The sequence below is a fragment of the Pseudorasbora parva genome, chromosome 15 (genome assembly GCF_024679245.1).
Source record: "Pseudorasbora parva isolate DD20220531a chromosome 15, ASM2467924v1, whole genome shotgun sequence".
NCBI lineage: Eukaryota > Metazoa > Chordata > Actinopteri > Cypriniformes > Gobionidae > Pseudorasbora > Pseudorasbora parva.
This window is the reverse complement of record NC_090186.1, coordinates 2,363,898-2,383,873: the sequence shown is the minus strand read 5'-3', so window position 1 is coordinate 2,383,873 and position 19,976 is coordinate 2,363,898. Positions and strand designations below refer to the sequence as shown.

The 19,976-nt window shown below is 42.0% G+C and overlaps 1 protein-coding gene across 20 annotated transcripts in view; it reads right to left on the bottom strand.

Moving 5' to 3' along the window:
* The window catches only part of ptprk (protein tyrosine phosphatase receptor type K), a 278,449-nt gene that overhangs the window by 198,771 nt on the left and 59,702 nt on the right, over positions 1-19,976 (bottom strand). For all 20 annotated transcript variants that reach the window (XM_067416690.1, XM_067416688.1, XM_067416697.1 and 17 more), the window contains one exon: positions 3,772-3,894. In XM_067416690.1, coding sequence (XP_067272791.1) covers positions 3,772-3,894 — 123 coding nt within the window. The remainder of the gene's footprint in view (positions 1-3,771; positions 3,895-19,976) is intronic.

The window sequence follows — 19,976 nt, the reverse complement described above, 5'->3', positions numbered from 1 at the left end:
CTCTCTTCCTCTTCATTTTGTCCAAATTTATGTCTCTTTCTGTCCATCTCTGTCTTTGTCCTTTCCATTCTTGTCTCTTTTCCAGTCTATCTTTTTATTCACATTTATCTCTTCCTCTCCAATTTGTCCACATATTTGTGTCTTTCTGTCCATCTCTGTCTTTTCCCTTTCCATCCTTCTCTCTTTCCCCATCTATCTTCCTATCCATCTCTGTCTTTTCCCTTTCCATTCTTCCATCTTTTTCCTGCATATCTTTCTGTCCATATTTATGTCTCTTTTGGTCTTCCTCTCTCTGTCTTTTCCTCTTCCACGCTTCTCTCTTTTCCAGTCTATCTTTGTGTCCACATTTATGTCTCTTTCTGTCAAGCTCTCTGTGTATTTTCTCTTTCCATCCTCAGTCCATCTTTAATTCTGTCTCTTCCTGTCCATATTTTGAGCTTGTTCTCTTTGTCCACATTTCTGTCTATGTTCCCTTTCCATCCTTCTGAATTTCCCCGTCTATCTTTCACTCCCTCTTTTCTATCTCTTTCTGTCTACCTCTATGTCTTTTCCGGTGCATTTTTTGTCTCTTCCGGTCCATTTCTTGTTGTATTTTCCCTTTCCGTCCTCTACTCTTTCCTCTGTCTTTTGTTTCTGTCCACATTTCTGTGTCCTTACCTCCATAAATCCATGAGTGCTAAATGCATAAAAATATAAAAAAAACACCACAAAATGCCAAATTATCATTTGTTAATTTGCTCAAATGCGCTCGTCAACCAGACGCCTCAAGCGAGATGCACCATATATTACCGTAAAAGCCAGTAATGTTCTCCTTCAGGTCCTCTTCTAGTGAAACCCTACCTGACTGAAAGCACGGGCTGACGACCTTCTCTGTTCTCCTGCCTTGATTAATAACTTAATATCTTATTAATTAGGGAATTTAGCTGAGAGTGAAATGCTTTAATTTCCCTCAGCAGAATCTCCTGTCTGAAAACGAGTGATTAAGCGTCGGAGAGGTGAAAAGTGAAGGTCGCAGCGCTCCGCTCTCCTCTTATTCGCGTCTTCTTTGAGCGCATTTAAAAAGCTTAATTGTGTCACGTATGACAGTCCTTTGACCAAAGCCTTTTCCTTCCCCTTCGGCACTTTGCACGTTTTGTCATGTAAATGGCAGAGTATTTTCAGATCCCATCCGAAGAGTGTTCAGCGAGCGGGAAGAGGCAGCTGAAGGAAGATTAATGTTCTGTTACCTGCCTATTTTCTCTCAACACCCTCAGTTCTTCAGTAATGGCTTTTACCCTGACACGATAAGACGGCGCTGCAAATTTGTTCAAATGTTAGCAGCCCGTTAAAACATTCTTAAATCTGCCTTACTGTTTAAACAAGATAAAACCATGCGTTTTCTATTCCAGTTTCGCTCTGTGTTCTTTCACTACGTGCCTCAGATCAGAGGTTTTCAAACTTTATGATGCCAAGGACCCCAAAATAAGATGACTCTTTTATGAGGGACCCCCTTCCTATCTATTTTTATGTAGCCCTATGAAAAAACATTTAGGCTGTGTTCACACTTGTCATGTTTGGTTGGATTAAAACGAACCCTGGTGTGATTGCTCGGTTAGTGCGGTTCATTTGAACATATGTGAACGCTGCCGTCCGAACCCTGGAGCGCACCAAACAAGCTAAAAGACGAGTCTCGGTCCGCTTCCAGACGAACTCTGGTGCGGTTCGATTGATATATGAACGCAACACGGGCCAAAGACCTGTGAACGAACCAAAAACCGGACGTGATGTCACAAGATGCGACGCATAGTCAGCTGATTTGACGACGCGGAAAGATCGGTGTATCCAAAATGAGTAACGTTAACGTTAGAGGGCAAACGTGGAGCAACGAGGAAGAGCCTCATCAGTATTTGGTCCCACGAGCATGTTTTGAAAATGCTAGAAGAAACACATAAAGCAGACCTGGCTCTTCTCATCAGAGGACCTGTTGGCCATCAGTCGGTACAGACGACAGAACGGCCGTCTCTTTTCTGCACAACGGAGGAAATCCTGGAGCTGTTTTGAGTGTTTTGAACATTTTATGAGCTCTTCATGAGTTCTCAGCGGGTAAAATAATGCCATGTGTACACGTGTAAAACGATGGCGTTTAATCAGCACACAGCGTTGTTCTGAATGTTCGGTAAGCAGCTCCTACGTCATATAAGCCGACCAATCAGGTTGTGAGCGTCTCCCTGAGCCTTTGGTTCGGTAACTTTAGGGTCGCTGTTAAAAATGCCAGTGTGAACGCTAAGCGGACCAGGACTATAGGTTTTTGTTTTTTGGTCCGGACCAAACGAACCAAACTAACCGAACTACAAGTGTGAACGCACCCTTAAACTGTAAGATAAATTGTGACACATTATGACTACAAAATATTGTTTCCAAAATGAATAAACTGGCTATGCTTAATGTTGAATGTAAAAACCTAAAGAACATTTTTCAATTAAAAATGTGTATAAGCATTTTTCACAATAAATGTGTGTATACTGTGTTAAGAATACTGCCTTACAACAACCCCAGTGAGCCAGATAGAAAGATACAAAGCAAACACACAATTCTGGACAGTAGCCTTTATGGCAAGAAAGGAGAGAAACATTTAGAAACGTTATCCATTTTTGCTTTGTCTTTTTATTCTCTGAAATTTGAAACTGGCCCCATAGGACCTTCTGGAGGACTCTGCCCTTTTTAACGTAAAATCGTTCATGTACAGCACTTTGCAACCATTTTTAATTAACCGCAAAAACCTCTACAGAATGGTTGTCATAAATCTTACTAGATTATTGATGCTTTCTCAAATATTACATGGCTGTATTTTTAGTGCTAGCAGTCACAAATAAAATATTGAAATACTGTTGATGATCTCATGGTTTCTTTGTTCTTACTGACATTCATCCATAAATGAGTACACTGCATTTTTAATTTGCCGGGTATAAGGTGGAATAACCTTCATTGCATAATACTCACTAGTCTTGAGTACTTTTAAAAGGGATTCTTTTTACTCCAACTTTGAGTAGTTTTTAGGACAGGTACTTTTACTCAACTTGAACTACATTTTTAGGCAAGTAACAGTCCTTCTGCTTGAGTATGCTTTTCAGTACTCTTTCCACCACTGGCTGATAGTCAGTATCGAAAAAAGTATCGTTAGGAACCGGTATCGAAACTGAGGTATCGAAATTGGCACCGCATCGAAAGATTTTGAACAATACACAGCCCTTTATTTATCGCGTGTACTGGAGTCTAAGTCCAGCTTTTGGGCAGGTGTGTGTGATGGGCTCTGGGGCAGATATGGCACTTCTTGAGCCCTGACGTGTGTTGTGCACGAGTGTGTGTGTGTGTGTGTGGGCATGTTTTTGTGACATGAGGACTCAAATGTGTATAATGCCATGGGTATGACACAGGTATTACAGGAGAGGGTGAAATATGAGGACATTACCCATGGCCCCACTTTACAAAAGGCTTATAAATGTGATGGGTAGGTTTAGGGGCAGTGTAAGGGGATAGACAATACGGTTTGTACAGTATAAAACCCATTACGCCTATGGAATGTCCCCACAATTCACAAAAACAAACATGTGTGTGTGTGTGTGTGTGTGTGTGTGTGTGTGTGTGTGTGTGTGTGTGTGTGTGTGTGTGTGTGTGTGTGTGAGGGGATAGAAAATACGGTTTGTACAAAAAACAAGTATATAAACCATTACGCCTTTGGAATGTCCACATATGTCACAAAAACAAACGTGTGTGTGTGTGTGTTGGACTCACCTTGGGGCAGGTCTGAGGGCAGATACGGCACTTCTTGAGCGCTGACGTGTGTCCAGTCGAAGTCGTCGTAAGGATCCTGCTGGTAATCGCACTGCGCCGGGCCGTCATCGAAACTGCAGCCGCCTATAAAAGACAGAAACGTTACATATATGTAAGAACTGGAACACGAAGGCTTTATTAGTACAGCAAATTCATTGATGATGACTTAATGTAGGTGAGATGGACACACACAGACGGATCTGTGAACACTAATGAAAATACACATTTTAAATAACTGCAGAGAAAGTGACATATTTCCCCGTAGACTTTCCGCTTATTAACACAACTGCAGGAGGAACAGAAAGCGCATACAGTCAGACTTTATAAAGCTCGCACAGCCACACACACCTGTCAGCGGTGATTTATACGGTTACGAACACGGTTTGCTATGTCAGAGATGTGCTGTGGCTTTAATTTACTACATGCTCACAATCACAACATATTGGATTGTGTTCCTGTGAGGAGTGTGTGTCACATCCTGTTGCCTTTCTCACTTTCACTCTCTGTGATATCTGCCCGTCTTTCTAGACTGCTCTGTGTGTGTGTGTGTGTGTGTGTGTGTGTGTGTGTGTGTGTGTGTGTGTGTGTGTGTGTGTGTGTGTGTGTGTGTGTGTGTGTGTGTGTGTGTGTGTGTGTGTGAGAGAGTGAGAGAGAGAGAGAGAGAGAGAGAGAGAGCGAGAGAGAGAGAGAGAGAGAGAGAGAGAGAGAGAGAGAGAGAGAGAGAGAGAGAGAGAGAGAGAGAGAGAGAAAGAGAGATGGGTCTATGAGTGTGTGAGAGATCGGGTGTGTGTGTGTGTGTGTGAGAGAGAGAGAGAGAGAGAGAGAGAGAGAGAGAGAGAGAGGTCTATGAGTGTGTGTGATCGGTCTATGAGTGTGTGTGTGTTTGTGTGTGTGTGAGATCGGTCTATGAGTGTGAGTGTGTGTGTGTGTGTGTGTGTGTGTGTGTGTGTGTGTGTGTGTGTGTGTGTGTGTGTGTGTGTGTGAAATCGGTCTATGATGAGTGTGTGTGTGTGATTGGGGTGTGTGTGTGCGTGCGAGTGATCGGTCTATGAGTGTGTGTGTGTGTGTGAGAGTGTGTGTACAGATATGAGAGCAGCAACAGGCCGATCTGTCACAGTGTGTGTGTGTGTGTGTGTGTGTGTGTGTGTGTGTGTGTGTGTGTGTGTGTGTGTGTGTGTGTGAAATCGGTCTATGATGAGTGTGTGTGTGTGATTGGGGTGTGTGTGTGCGTGCGAGTGATCGGTCTATGAGTGTGTGTGTGTGAGAGTGTGTGTACAGATATGAGAGCAGCAACAGGCCGATCTGTCACAGTGTGTGAGTGTGTGTCTGTTTTAGTGTTTCTCGTGTGTCTTCTACAGTCAGTTGACAATCATCACTACATTTGTAAAGTAAAGCAATGAATGAAAGAGTTTATTATATGACATAACTCTGTCCTGCCAGTGAAGCGGCGGATCCACAAACCAAATAAACACCAACACGGCACGACCAGCACGTTCATGAACACATCTGTGCCGAGATATGGCCCGTGAGGTAAAGGAGAGCAAAAAATGCTTTTCTTACTTAGTATTTTTGTCTTGTTTCTAGTCCAAACATCTACAAATTCTTATATTAAGAAACATTTACTAGACAAGCAAAAGTAATTGTCTTGTTTTGGGGAAAAATAACTCAAAATGAAGAGAGTTTTTACTTAAAATAAGATAAATAATCTGCCAATGGGGTGAGAAAAATAATCTTAATACAAACAGAAAACAAGATTATTTTTCTAAATACTTCTTATTTTAAGAATTTTTAGATGTTTGGACTAGAAACAAGACAAAAATACTAAGTAAGAAGAGCATTTTTTGCAGGGTAAGGTTGCACCAGTCGTTCGTAAGTTTTCTTAAATTATAATCTAAACTATAGGCTTAGTAACATGAGCTAGTTTATAGCTAACTCTGTAGTCTGTCCAGTCGCACCATTTGATATTACGGCAGAACGTAACTAAAGCTCTCCGTAGAGTCCATCCGCCCGGCGCTTCATCTGAGCGATTAACCATCATCACGGCCGTCTCGGAGCTTGTTAGAGACTAAAGCAGTGCCTTCATTATGTGAGTTTTTCTCACCTGTGTAAAGGTCAGACGCTCCGTGTTTTACATCCGCTGACCTTTACAACCTCTGAGTAATGTCACAGCGAGCACATATCCCGACAGATAAAGGTGTTCATTAAAGCGGCCCGTCGTAAACCTTCCCGAGAGACCACACAAACTCAAACGGAGCCCTCGTCGGTCAACAGAAAAGACCCGAATAAAACATTATTTACAATCTTAAAACATTTATCTGCATGATAACCCAATATAAGACCCGACATAAACTCAACTGCATTCGCTTTAATTGGACTTTAAGGGAGTATCCTGTGCTGGTGAAACTTCAAGCACATGCAAATGAGCTGAAGAAGGGAAGAGACGTGTGTGTGTGTGTGTGTGTGTGTGTGTGTGTGTGTGTGCACACGTAATCTGAGTGATTATACAGACAGACTAATAATACTGCTGTCATTTACAGCTAATCCACAGACTTACTGCCATGTCATGCTAATATCACTTGAGACGCACTAAATTAAAAGACATGCCATTTCACACACACACACATCCAAGAGCACTAATAAAGTTGCATTATGAAACATCGAGCAACATTAAACAGTGTTTTAGCCAGTTATTATCATCCGTCATTAGCATGGAAAGTGTCAGGACAGCACGGTGACGGGAAAAAGCCCAGTGTAATAGGGTTAGGCAGAGTTACGGTCCGGATATACTTCAGGAGAAATGAAAGCGAACGAGTGTGACGTCAAGAAAATCAGGCCGAGGCGACGTCTGCTTTGTGTTTGCTTCAGGGGTTTGAAATGACGTCTGTATACGAGTTTGTGTGTGTACACGAGTGTGTGTGTGTACGAGTGTAAGTACATGAGTGTGTGTACGAGTGTACGTGTATGAGTGTGTGTACACGAGTGTGTGTACGAGTGTAAGTACATGAGTGTGTGTACGAGTGTAAGTACATGAGTGTGTGTACACGAGTGTGTGTACGAGTGTAAGTACATGAGTGTGTGTACGAGTGTACGTGTACGAGTGTGTGTACACGAGTGTGTGTACGAGTGTAAGTACATGAGTGTGTGTACGAGTGTACGTGTACGAGTGTGTGTACACGAGTGTGTGTACGAGTGTAAGTACATGAGTGTGTGTACGAGTGTACGTGTACGAGTGTGTGTACACGAGTGTGTGTACGAGTGTAAGTACATGAGTGTGTGTACGAGTGTACGTGTACGAGTGTGTGTACACGAGTGTGTGTACGAGTGTAAGTACATGAGTGTGTGTACGAGTGTACGTGTACGAGTGTGTGTACACGAGTGTGTGTACGAGTGTAAGTACATAAGTGTGCGTACACGAGTGTATGTGTACGAGTGTGTGTACACGAGTGTGTGTGTGTGTACACGAGTGTGTGTGTGTACATGAGTGTGTTTGTGTACGAGTGTGCGTGTACGAGTGTGTGTGTGTGTACACGAGTGTGTGTGTGTGTGTACACGAGTGTGTGTACGAGTGTATGAATACACAAGTGTGTGTGTACACGAGTGTGTGTGAACGAGTGTGTGTGTACATGTGATTGTGTGTACGTGTACGTGTGTACAAGTATGTGTCTGTGTACGACTGTGTGTGTGTGTGTGTGTGTCTGTCTGTCTGTGTATGAGTGCGTGTGAGTGTCTGTCTGTGTACAAGTGTGTTTGTGTACGTGTGGGTGTGCGTGTACGAGTTTGTGTGTGTGTGTACGTGCGTCTACGAGTGTGTGTTTGTGTGGGTGTGTACGTGTGCGTGTGTGCATCTGTCTGAGTGTCTTTGTACGAGTGTGTGTGTCTGTCTGTTTGTGTATGAGTGTGTGTACGTATGAGTGTGTGTGTGTGTGTACGTGCGTCTACGAGTGTGTGTTTGTGTGGGTGTGTACGTGTGCGTGTGTGCATCTGTCTGAGTGTCTTTGTACGAGTGTGTGTGTCTGTCTGTTTGTGTATGAGTGTGTGTACGTATGAGTGTGTGTGTGTGTACGTGCGTCTACGAGTGTGTGTTTGTGTGGGTGTGTACGTGTGCGTGTGTGCATCTGTCTGAGTGTCTTTGTACGAGTGTGTGTGTCTGTCTGTTTGTGTATGAGTGTGTGTACGTATGAGTGTGTGTGTGTGTACGTGCGTCTACGAGTGTGTGTTTGTGTGCGTGTGTACGTGTGTGTGTGTGCATCTGTCTGAGTGTCTTTGTACGAGTGTGTGTGTCTGTCTGTTTGTGTGTGTGTGTGTGTGTGTGTGCGTGTGCGTGCGTGTGTGCGTGTGTGTGTGTGTGTTTAGTTTTAAATGCCTAGCCAAACAACGAGCCTCCGGAAACAAACCGAAACATCTTCAAATTCAAGACAAAATACGACACCCACTAGATCGTCTCGCAGTGTTTAATTTATCCACCGCACAGGAAACCGAGCTCTGCCCACATACACACAGAAACACACACACACACACACACACACACAATGCTCTTCAGCATCACAAACCAAACACCTCCACACACCATCTGACTGTGTTTGACGCGCTTGGCTCTGCCGAGGGCCGGAATAACCGTGGATCGCTGGCCCGAGGACAGAGCGTCTGTGTGTGTGTGCGTGTGTGTGTGTGTGTGTGTTGAACAGATGAACAGGATTCATCTGTTTCAATGGGGAAGTGGCTATTCAGGAGCTCCAGTGGCCGTATTCACCAAACATCTTAAGGCTAAAAGTAGCTCCTAACTTTCCGATTTATTAGCCTGCCGTGGTCATCCTCAGCTCTAGTCAGAATATGAGTTTGATGCTCATTGGGCTGTGATTATGGGGTGTGTTTCAACCCAACCAGGAAAGACCTCGATTGGACAGACCTACAACCAATCAGAGCAGCGGAGCGACGCATAACGTTAGTTGTCAAATGTCAACAGAGCTCAACTGCACAAATGTAAGTGTGTTGCCAAATCTGCATTTTTTTCCGAGGGTTGTTTTCCATGTCAGCGAGTCGAAGTGACCTCAATTATGTGATATATAGACCCACGAGTGCGAATTTTAGCAGACAACCTTGCCAAAATAACACACACTTTACCCACAAAACACACATTTTTTCCCCAAAATGTTGTGGGCGGGGCTGAGTTCAGCTGATCCAGGCTACCGATCTAGGAGAAACTCTTAAAAATAATGGGTGCGTCAGTCCTAATTTTAGGACTCCTAAAATTTTTGCGGTAAGAGTATTTCACAAAGCATTTTAGCACTAACCGCGGTTATTCTGGCCCCATTCAAACGGTTATGAATCAGCGAATCGACTCATGATTCGGATCGCGTGTCAAACTGCTGAAATCACGTGACATTGGCGATCCGAATCACTGATCGATTCACTGATTCATAACCGTTTGAATCTTTTCTTGAGGATTGAACACAAACCCGGAAGAGAAGCCAATGCTGAATAAAGTCGTAGTTTTTGTTATTTTTGGACCCAAATGTATTTTGGATGCTTCAAGAGACTCTAATTAACCCACTGATGTCTCATATGGACTACTGTGATGATGTTTTTATTCCCTTTCTGGACATGGACAGTATAGTGTGCATACACTTGCATACGCTCTCAGACTAAATATAAAATATCGTGTGAAGATGAACTTTAAGACTTCTCTCTATTCCTTAGTAAAAGTTACTCTCAGCAGCTTTGTGAATAGGTTTGAAGAGAAAACTCTTAACTAAGAACTTTTACTGCCATTTAGGAGAACTCTTAGTGGTAAGATCAAATGTTTTGTGAATACGGCCCCAGATCGCCACCATCCCACCGTGTTTAATGAGTCCATTACGCACTCCAGATGGGCCCGGACGCGACTCCTACATTCAGCGCGGATGCAAGGACACTAACGGGGATGATTTGCATACTAATCTATGGCTGCAAATATTCAGCCTCGCTAATGAAATAATAGCCTGTTCTTCATTTACATAATAAAATAATTATTGTGCCTGATAAAACCTCAAGGGCAAAGCCTGTTAACAGTCCCCCATAAACACGGGTTAACCGCTCCATCCCCACACGCTTATAAACACACACACACACACACACACACACACACACACACACACACACACACTTATTAACACTGATTGAGAAAAGTGCAGGGCACAAAACCAGCCCATATTCTCAAATTAAAAGTCAAAAATCGATTCCTAATATTGCAAAACTAGCCAGATGTGGAGAACAGTGAGGCGGGAGGTGAAGGAATCAATCATAAAGCCATCCACTGCCGAAATAAACAGAAAAACACAAATAATGATCCAATCACCAGGACCAAACACAAATAGCGCTCGTGTTGTTTGGGGTAAAATGGGAAAATGTTATTTTACAGAAGGTTAGTCACAGACAGCGTCAGATTAATCAACTTCACGAGAGATCTCATAAATACAACCTTGCTTTTCTGCAGGCTTTTATTATTTCTGCAATGTTTTATTCTGTTCAGATCAACGCGATTAAGATCTGCCGGGTTATTTTTACCAACACTTGTAGCCTGAACAGCAGTGCCAAGGTGGTGCAAGAATAGCACCAAAATATTGATATTTGTGTCGATCAAAACTATATTTACCATTTCACACAAAAAGAGAACATGTTAAATCACAGCTCATTGGGTTCACTTGCGGTCACGGGAACGCACACAACAACTCACTAAGAATTGCAAGAATTTGTTTTTACGAGTCGAGGCTATTTTCCTGTTTTTAATTAAACTGAGTTTGTCCAATGAGTTATTTTTTTGGTGTATTTTGACCCCAGGAAAGCCCCGATATGTCACCGCAAGTTATTTACAAACAGACACATCGTGAGCTTTGCAGGAATGTCCAAGCCCTGTTTAGTTTCAGCTCCTGATAGATAATAAAGCAGTTAGAGAGTCTATTTTATGCCCTTTTGGTCTCCACTAGAGCAGGTTTTCCTGATTGATGGAAGTTATTCAAATAAATATACAAATTAAATGAATTAATTAGGTCTAATTTAATTTTATGAACTATAATACCGATCTGCTCTATGATAAATTAAAATTAGCTGATAACATCACTGTTTTCTCCAGAACGACTGTACAGCCAAATCTAATTCTGTTGCAATATTGTCCTGTTTAACACTGTGAAGCTGCTTTGACACAATCGGCGTTGTAAAAGAGCGATATAAATAAAGCTGATTGATTGATTGATTGATGATTATTTCCTCATATTCTCCATAGTTGCGTCTCCTCTTTTCCCAGTCTGTCAATAACTCTGATGCTGCGTTCACACCGCACGCGAATGATGCGAATCCATTTGCTTCATTCGCGCGTGAAATTCACTTCATTTGCGTGTGACATTCACTACACAACAGACGCGAATTCGCATCATGGGAGGGGCTTCTGCCAGGCAGCGGCAGTCGAACTAGCCGAGTTAAGGCCGCTCTCGCCGGGGTTGATGAGCGCTGAGCTCCGCTGAGCGCCTGGGTCTCACACCTCCGAAAACACCAGATCAAATTTTCAAATAGGAGCTCTCTTAATAAATAAACCACATATTTTATTAGCTTTAAAAAAAACTACATTCTCACCTGAAAAACTATTTAAACTACATTTTGTGATACAATAACAGTGGTATTTTTAAATTACTCTGGCCTCGGGGTTTCCCCTATGGGTTTCCCATCCGTCACTTCACCATGTGACAGTAAGCAGGCTCCTCATTGGTTAACGTGGCGCGAATATCCAAAGTTCAGATTTTTCAACTTGAGCGATTCACGCGACTCGCTCCGCAGAATGCCTATTCGCGTCTCTGCATTGACTTAAGATGTAAATCACTCACGCAAATCGCGTTATTCGCGTGTGGTGTGAACGCTGCATAAGAGTTTCATCCGGCGCTCAGGTAGAGTTAAACAAGTGCCTTTGGGAAAGGGAAAAATCCAATGACACAACAGTCAGATGTTGGCACTCAGTCAGACGTAAGCAGAGGAGAACGAATGAATTAAAAAGCCTTTATTTGGTACGGCTGAAGTATTTTTTTATTTATATATATATATATACAAGAGCCAACATGTTTCAACCAACAAAGGCAAAGCCCTTAAAACGACCATTTGTTGGTCAAAACCATAGACCGTAAAAAAAATATGGACGACTCGACATCATCCGTTTCCGCATGGCAGATTTGAAGCTTTCAGGCGGCCTGCACGGCGCGGACATCTTGGGACCGAGTCTGCGCAGTAGAGATTTCGGGACCGGAGTTGCACAGTAGAGCGCAGGAAGTAGAGCAGGAAGTACAGCTGCGATATCAAAAGCCCGCCCACACTCTCACAGATGCAGAACAATTAATTATGTTGGTGTGAAATAAACAGTTATGGAAATGTAGAAATTAAAGCTAAAGCTCCAATCTGCTCCCAAAAATTCAGAAAAAAGTCTGTTAGTGCCTCAGTGACAACTTCAGTCAGAGAAGCCGTCAGTCTCAGCTGTCAATCATTACGTCACACCCCCCGTTTTTATAGCATCAAATAACTAACTCAAACTAAACTTATTTTAAAAACGAACACTTGAAATGAAATCATCGTGATGATAACTGCCTTCAGTGATAAACTAACTTTGGGGAAAAATATTTGAAGTGTAGTTTTATTGTTTAGTTCGCCTCGCGTCCATTAGAAAACACAGAGGGGCGGCTATACTGGGACCGGCCACCGGGGGGCGATCGAGGCGCGGACGCTTCAGTAAATGAGAGGGAGACTGCAGGCTTGGTCAAAACATGTTGGCTCTTGTACTTTTAAAAATGAGTTTTTAATTCATTCCTTCTCCTCTGTTTACGTCTGGCTGACCTGCGTTTTTTGTCTGTAACTCTGTTTAGTTCCTACCTCTACGAAGCCCCTTCAACAGCACAGTGCGCTCTGATTGGTCGGCTGGAGCAGTGTGTTGTGTGTTGGGAAATATCCCGCCCCTAGTTTCAACACGTGACTAACTAACTCAACCAGGCCCCGCTTCTTTATCCTGCATATTAATTATTATAATGAGGAATATTGTGACGTATTCGATCCCAAAACTACAATGCAGGCGTTTGATTCACATTCACTGATGTAGAGCAGAAATCCCGCTGGAGGGACTTTGGGAACATTTTTATGCTCAAACAGCAACATTACACACTAAAGAAAGATGATCATGGAGAAAAGCAGAATAGATGCTCTTTAGAAATGTTAGCACTGGGTTATTTTTACAGATGTGCTTCAAAATATGTCGATATGGCAAATTTGCTAGTGTAAAAGTAAACTCAAGTCTCTCCACCACTTGAGTTAAAAGACAGTAAAAGATCAGAAAATGGTAAAAGCTTTAACAGCATAATGTGCCAGAGAAGAAAGAGAGAAATGACTTTGCAACTTCGGTGACTTTCAAAAGCAAACGGAGCGCTGCGATGACGGCTAAATGGCTTCTCTCACTTTTACCTAAAACAAAATGTTCAATTACGTAGAAATAACAAAAGGTGACACTTGTCTGAAGGTAAACAATACGTGTCACTTCCTCCGGCGTGCCTGAGTGCTTCGCTTCACGGCGTTCTGACCGCAGGTTTAGATGTTTTGAAGCAATCTTTGTGTGTGGACTTCTGCGGCTCTAATCTGGCCATTAACATTATTCCTGTGGAAAGGCAGAAGCGGTCTCTTTGAAGGGCACACGTTATTTTCTGCTTGTAGAGCAAAATGTCAAAAGCGCACACATTGTAAATGGATTTCCTACCAATTAAAACGGCTGAAAGCAACACCTTCAGAGACTGTCAAAATACTCCTTAAGCCCCTCGCCGAAAGAGCCGTCGACACAAAATCACTTCCACGCCAACATTTGCATGCCATTTCATTACCGACATAACGACATAAATACACGATAAAGACTGTCAAAGGGTCAATGAGGAGACGTCACCATTATGGTGTGCTTCAAATAACATCTACTCAAATTATTTTATATACATAAACATATTAACCTCTTCAGATCCGGGGCCATTTTGGGGATTTCCGCCTGGATGTGGCCGACACAAATTGAAAAGCCTCCCATACACACACACAATGGTCTCTAAGTTCAAAATATTGGTGTCATTTTACAAGAAAAAACCCTTTAAAGTTACATAAAACACTGCTAAAAGTGATAAACATGTAAGTATATAATGTCTAAGCTGACAATGGCGTTCTTATTTAGGTTTAAATCAAAGGTAATGTGGTGGATAAGCATTCATAAACCCTTTTCTCATAACATGTTAAAGCCACGAACGAAATACAGAACATCACACAAATATATAAAATAACACTTTGATAAATAAACCTAAATAAATACCTGCCGAGAGAGTAAAAGAACATTTTGAGTGTGTTTACATGATACATGACCGTTCCTAAATCATCCCTCAAAATGTCAATATACTGATTTCACCATCCTGAAATCAGTGTGTACATTGACGATTTGAGGGACGATTTTAGACACAATCGGCTTTAGACCGTGCATGTCAGCGCACTCAAAGTGTCCTTAAAGGGGACACGAAGACATGAAGCTCAGCGCTGCGCCATGCCTTTAAAATATTGAGCACCCCCCATATTGCCAAAATGGTATGATCCTCGTTTCATAACACCGGCGAAGATTCGACTGTGAGAAGTTGGATGGTCGAATCCATCTCTGCATATCGAATCATCGAATCTTCGACTATGCGGGGTCACCCCTAGTAGAAAAAACTCAGTAAATTTAAGTTAATGTAGTTATTACAGTTATTAGGGGTTGAACGACTTCCGATTTTTTTAAAGTCGTCATTTATGATGAAAGTCGAGTCGACGCCGACTAGTCTCTCATGACGTCATTAATGAACAAATAAACCTGAGCCTCGAGCTGAGACCCGAACTCGTGTCTTCTTCTGCTCAGGACAGCTATGGCATATGACAAGCGCTGCTCATAAGGTTATTAATCCACATAACAGCTTTTATATCAGTTCTTTTGTCTTATGGTCGTTATATTTCTCACAGATTTCTGCTCGTTCTGAATAAGATACAGATAAAGAGTTGCGTGTGATTCTACCTTCCAGCGTCTCTACTAATAGTAAAGCTGTGATTTTTTCAGCTTCTAAGCTATTTTATTGATAAATCACAGAACAGTGTTGATGCATTTCTGCGCTACTGAATGGTTTTGTGTGAGGAACGCGATCTCAGCGTGATGTGCGATCGGCTGTGTGTGTGTTGCAATGCAGCACGCATTAGTTTAGCGCGATGATTAAGTTACGTGTGCAATAAGCGTGCATTCTCCTGATCAATTTTGAGCATCCAGATGGTAATCAAACATGTCCAGTGGAGAGCTCTCGGAGTATGCACGTATTTATCATTTTTAACTGTTAAAACAGAGCCTGTGTGTCAGGAAACTGCTTATCCTGTAGCGTCCTCTATCAGGGCCGGCCCTGACCACTTTACTGCCCTAGGCAAGATTTTACTTGGTGCCCCTTGTATCAAGGTTTTAATATGTTGGTTTATCATTTTAAAAAAACACGCACACACACACACTCTCGTCTGGTTCACTATCTTTGTGGGGGACTCTCCATAGACATAATGTTTTTTATACTGTACAAACTGTATTTTCTGTATTTTATATCCCCCTACACTGCCCTTAACCTACCCATCACACACACACACACACACACACCCGCAAACGCACACGCGTACACACACACACACACACACACACACACACACAGCCCCTAAACCTACCCATCACACACACACACACACACACACACACAGCCCCTAAACCTACCCATCACACACACACACACACACACACACACACCGGCACACACACGCACATGCAAACACACACACACACACACACACACACACACACACAGCCCCTAAACCTACCATCACACACACACACACACACACACCGGCACGCACACGCAAACGCACACGCGTACACACACAAAAACACACACACAGCCGTAAACCTACCCATCACACACACACACACACACACACACACACACACACACACACACACACACACACACACACACACACACACACACACACACACACACACACACACACACACACAGCCCCTAAACCTACCCATCACACACACACACACACACACACACACGCCCCTAAACCTACCCATCACACACACACACACACACACACACGCACACGCAAACGCAAACGCACACGCGTACACACACACACACACACACACACACACACACACACACACACACACAGCCCCTAAACCTACCCATCACACACACACACACACACACACACACACACACACAGCCCCTAACCCTACCATCACACACACACACACACACACACACACACACACGTGTACATATTTAGTGTGCATTTTATTTTATTTTTTAGCTATTTTAGATAAACCTGTATATAAATATCATACTAATTTCAGAAAATACATTTTAAAAACGCCATATCTCCCCTTACAATTGCACAACTGAGTAAAAACATCAGGCTATTAAAAAAATGATATATGTTTATAAACAATTGACATGATTATTTACAGATTCTGATCACCCAGAACAGTTGCTTACATAAAGTTTAAGGTAAAAATAACTGGTCTTTTTGACACACTGGCCATCCGTCATAAATAATTAGGCAACTTTCACTGTCTTCTGGCGCGAGCGAACAAGCACATTAAAAACGAAAGCAATCCTGTCTGTTAGATGCGCGAGAGGCGACGCGACAACAAATGCCCAACGTTAAACTGATCGCGCGGTCAATATCGGACACACTAAAGCACTCGCTGGGCAGGAGGAGATTGATGCGGTGGGCTGGGAAGAGTCTGGGGATTTATTTAATGTTTTTAATTTTGGTAATATTTCGAATTAATATTAATAAAAAGTAGCCGTAATAAAACCGGGAGTATAAAGAGCCGGCCCTGCCCTCTATAGGTCAGCGACTAGTCGACGTCAAGCTTAAAGCGTCATGACAGAGCACAGGGTTGCCAACTTTTAAGTTCAGGTTGGAGTGAGATTTTTTAGGGGCGGGGGGGGGGGGGGGGTAATGCTTTTGATCTTGATTCAGTATCAGTTTATATCTAGTATATATACTGTACTGTGCCATTCCTTAATGTTCACTTGTGTGACTGCTTATATAAGTATCATTATTCATTAAAAAGATTAGGATGCAAGTTATTTAAGTTTTGAAATTTCACATTTAAAGAAATCTAGTGTTTGATCATCATATCTAAATATTTATTAGAATGCAAAGACTGCAATATATTTTTGAGCAACTAGATTAGATACATGTATATTTATTAAAGAGCCATAAGGCACCTAATGGCATTACAAATAAACATTAATATTTTTTAGCCACAAAATGACTCTAATTTGCCTCTTTGAATTGGAATTCTCTATTTTAATATAATTACTACACTAATTGTAATATAAATTTTAGAAGAAATACAAATATTAGAAGAAAAATATTTTAAGTGGTCATTTATTGACATAATTGTTGCACAAATAGTATATTTAGTACCAAAAGATCTCCTCAAAATATCAATAAATATAATTTAATGAGTATGAGTGTGACCTATTAGTAAGGAATACCTGAGGGCTAAATACAAGAATAACATTAATGTTAACAATGTTGAATCTCTATCACTCTCCATAATAAAACGATCCTGTAAATATGGCTGACTTAATAATCAATACACACTAACACTATGCTGTACTGTTAACCAAAACTTGCAGCAAACATCTGTATAGTGAAACTGTTGTGTATCCGCTTAAGCCATTCAAATGCATTGACACAGCGCTAGAAGTATTGAGCGCTCATGGCCACGTGACCAGCGCGCGCCGCAGGGAGACGAGAGCATGCAACTCAGCTTTTCAACGCCTCTGGCTTTAACATTATGCCACATTAGCGCCAAAACGCTATTTATTGTTTGAATTTCATTAAAACACATTTTAAAAAAAATTAACGCTTATAGCTTTGTTTAATATCAAAAGCAGGTTTGGCAATTTGGCGTGAGATTGAGTTGGGCGGAGTGAGAGCGTGAGACAGAGCTGAAAGCGTGAGTATCACGCCAGATGCGTGAGAGTTGGCAACCCTGAGAGCATTAAAGACGACCAGTCGGTGCAACCGCTAATAGTTACATGAGTTTTTTAAGTAATGTGGAGGATGATTTGAGTGAAACTGACAACAGTGAAAGCAAAAAAAATGTGTAGTGATTTGCGGCTGAGATGAGGGCGGTGAGAGCTGCGTCCGGCACAGATGATGTTTTACAGCCGTCTTTACACTGGAAAACATCTTCATGACATCAAAACCCACAAAAACACCTCTGACCCTCGCATCTGCCTTCAGTCTCACGAGGGGACGAGTCTTTACAAATCACTTTTTAAGAGGTTCACACAGAGGTAATACTCCTCTGAAATACTGAAACACAACCCTCAGTGGAGAGAGAGAGAGAGAGAGAGAGAGAGAGAGAGAGAGAGAGAGAGAGAGAGAGAGAGAGAGAGAGAGAGAGAGAGAGAGAGAGAGAGAGAGAGATGAATGAAAGCAGCAGCTGAAATCAGACACCGCTGAGGTGAGCCTTTGTTTCCACACACACTCCCCTCAGGCCCAAACTCTACACCAATCCTTCATTTGCGCTGAATAAACCTGCAGTTTGACCAGCCATGAGCGCCTCAGAGTCTACAGCTACACTTTTGGATAAAGCGTTTACATCACAAGATAATATAATAAATCAACAGTAGCTATAATAGCCGGGTCGTAACGATGTCTTCTACATTTTAACAAGCACACAATAACTCTTAATCGTGTTCATATCGTGCCAAAAAAACTTTATTAATATTTCTTCAATTTCTAAACACATTACATGAATCACGTAAATTATTAAGGCTTTATTCAATCCGAAACAGCGAAATTTGACCAAAGAAAAGTGCTAACGGCTTTTTCCACTGCGAAACTAACATATTTTCTTAGCGATTAGCTGCTATTTACACAATGAAAATAGTGATAGATTGTATTTACCACATATAAAATTAGCAGCATTTTCACTGCAATAAGTGTAAATAGTAGTTAGATGCTATTTATATGCATAACCTTAGTGTTGTTGTACATTAAACCAGGGCTGTAACCACCATAGGCATTGGAATGGGGAAATATCAAATAAAATACAAATTAAATTTAAATAAAATTCTCCAATTTGTTCGCCAAGCTTATGATTCAATTTCAAATTTGAAATCACCAAAGAAATCTGACAACGGTCTCATTAATGTTGTTTGTAAACACTCGATGATAAAACAACAGCAACTGTATTTTCCTGTTTCTATAGCAACCGGAGCTTCTAACAGCAGCTGCAGTGATGCGATGACTTTACTAATCAACGATTGGCTCTTTCGTTTAGAAGGCGGGGCTTATTTGCCATATTGGGCGTTGCACTCTCTCCCATTCATAAGTAATTGGATTGCACCGTATTCCTACATATCAATTCTTAGGTAATATTGTCTGGCCCAATCAGATGTCAGTGGGAGGAGTTAGTGTAAATAGCACCTGCCAACAAGGCGGGATATTTGCACTTTTACTTCGATGTGACTGGGTATTACTGTCGGTCATTTAACATTTAGAACGTGGAGCAGTTGTCAAAAATCAAAAGCTTACCTACTTATATTTTATCTTACACTTTTGATTGGACACTGAGGCAGAAGAGCTTAAAAATGTAACTTTTCCTTTCTTCCCAATTTCCAACTGAACTGAGGATGATTGACAGGTGAGTTTTAAACAGTTATGGGGATGCTCGTAACTAAGTGACAGAGTCCGTTAAAGATGGCGAAGTAGTCCCAAAGCTTGCGTACTCTTTCAGCTACACACTCAAAAGTGTGTACATTTTCTTCACAAAAAGAGTGCATACTTATAGGACGTAGTATAAGTAGGCAAATTGGGACGCAGCTTTTGTCATCATAAAATCGTTACGCTCTGATTGGGCGGGTTACTATGATGTCACACAGGGCCAGCTTTTGTGATACAGACGCACCTTCTCTTCACACACACGGGTCGTCACGCCCTCCTAACAAAGACAGGGTGTGTCTGACCTACTCACACTCAGAGCCTTTGATAATGGCTCTCTAACGCAGAGAGAGAGAGAGAGAGAGAGAGAGAGAGAGAGAGAG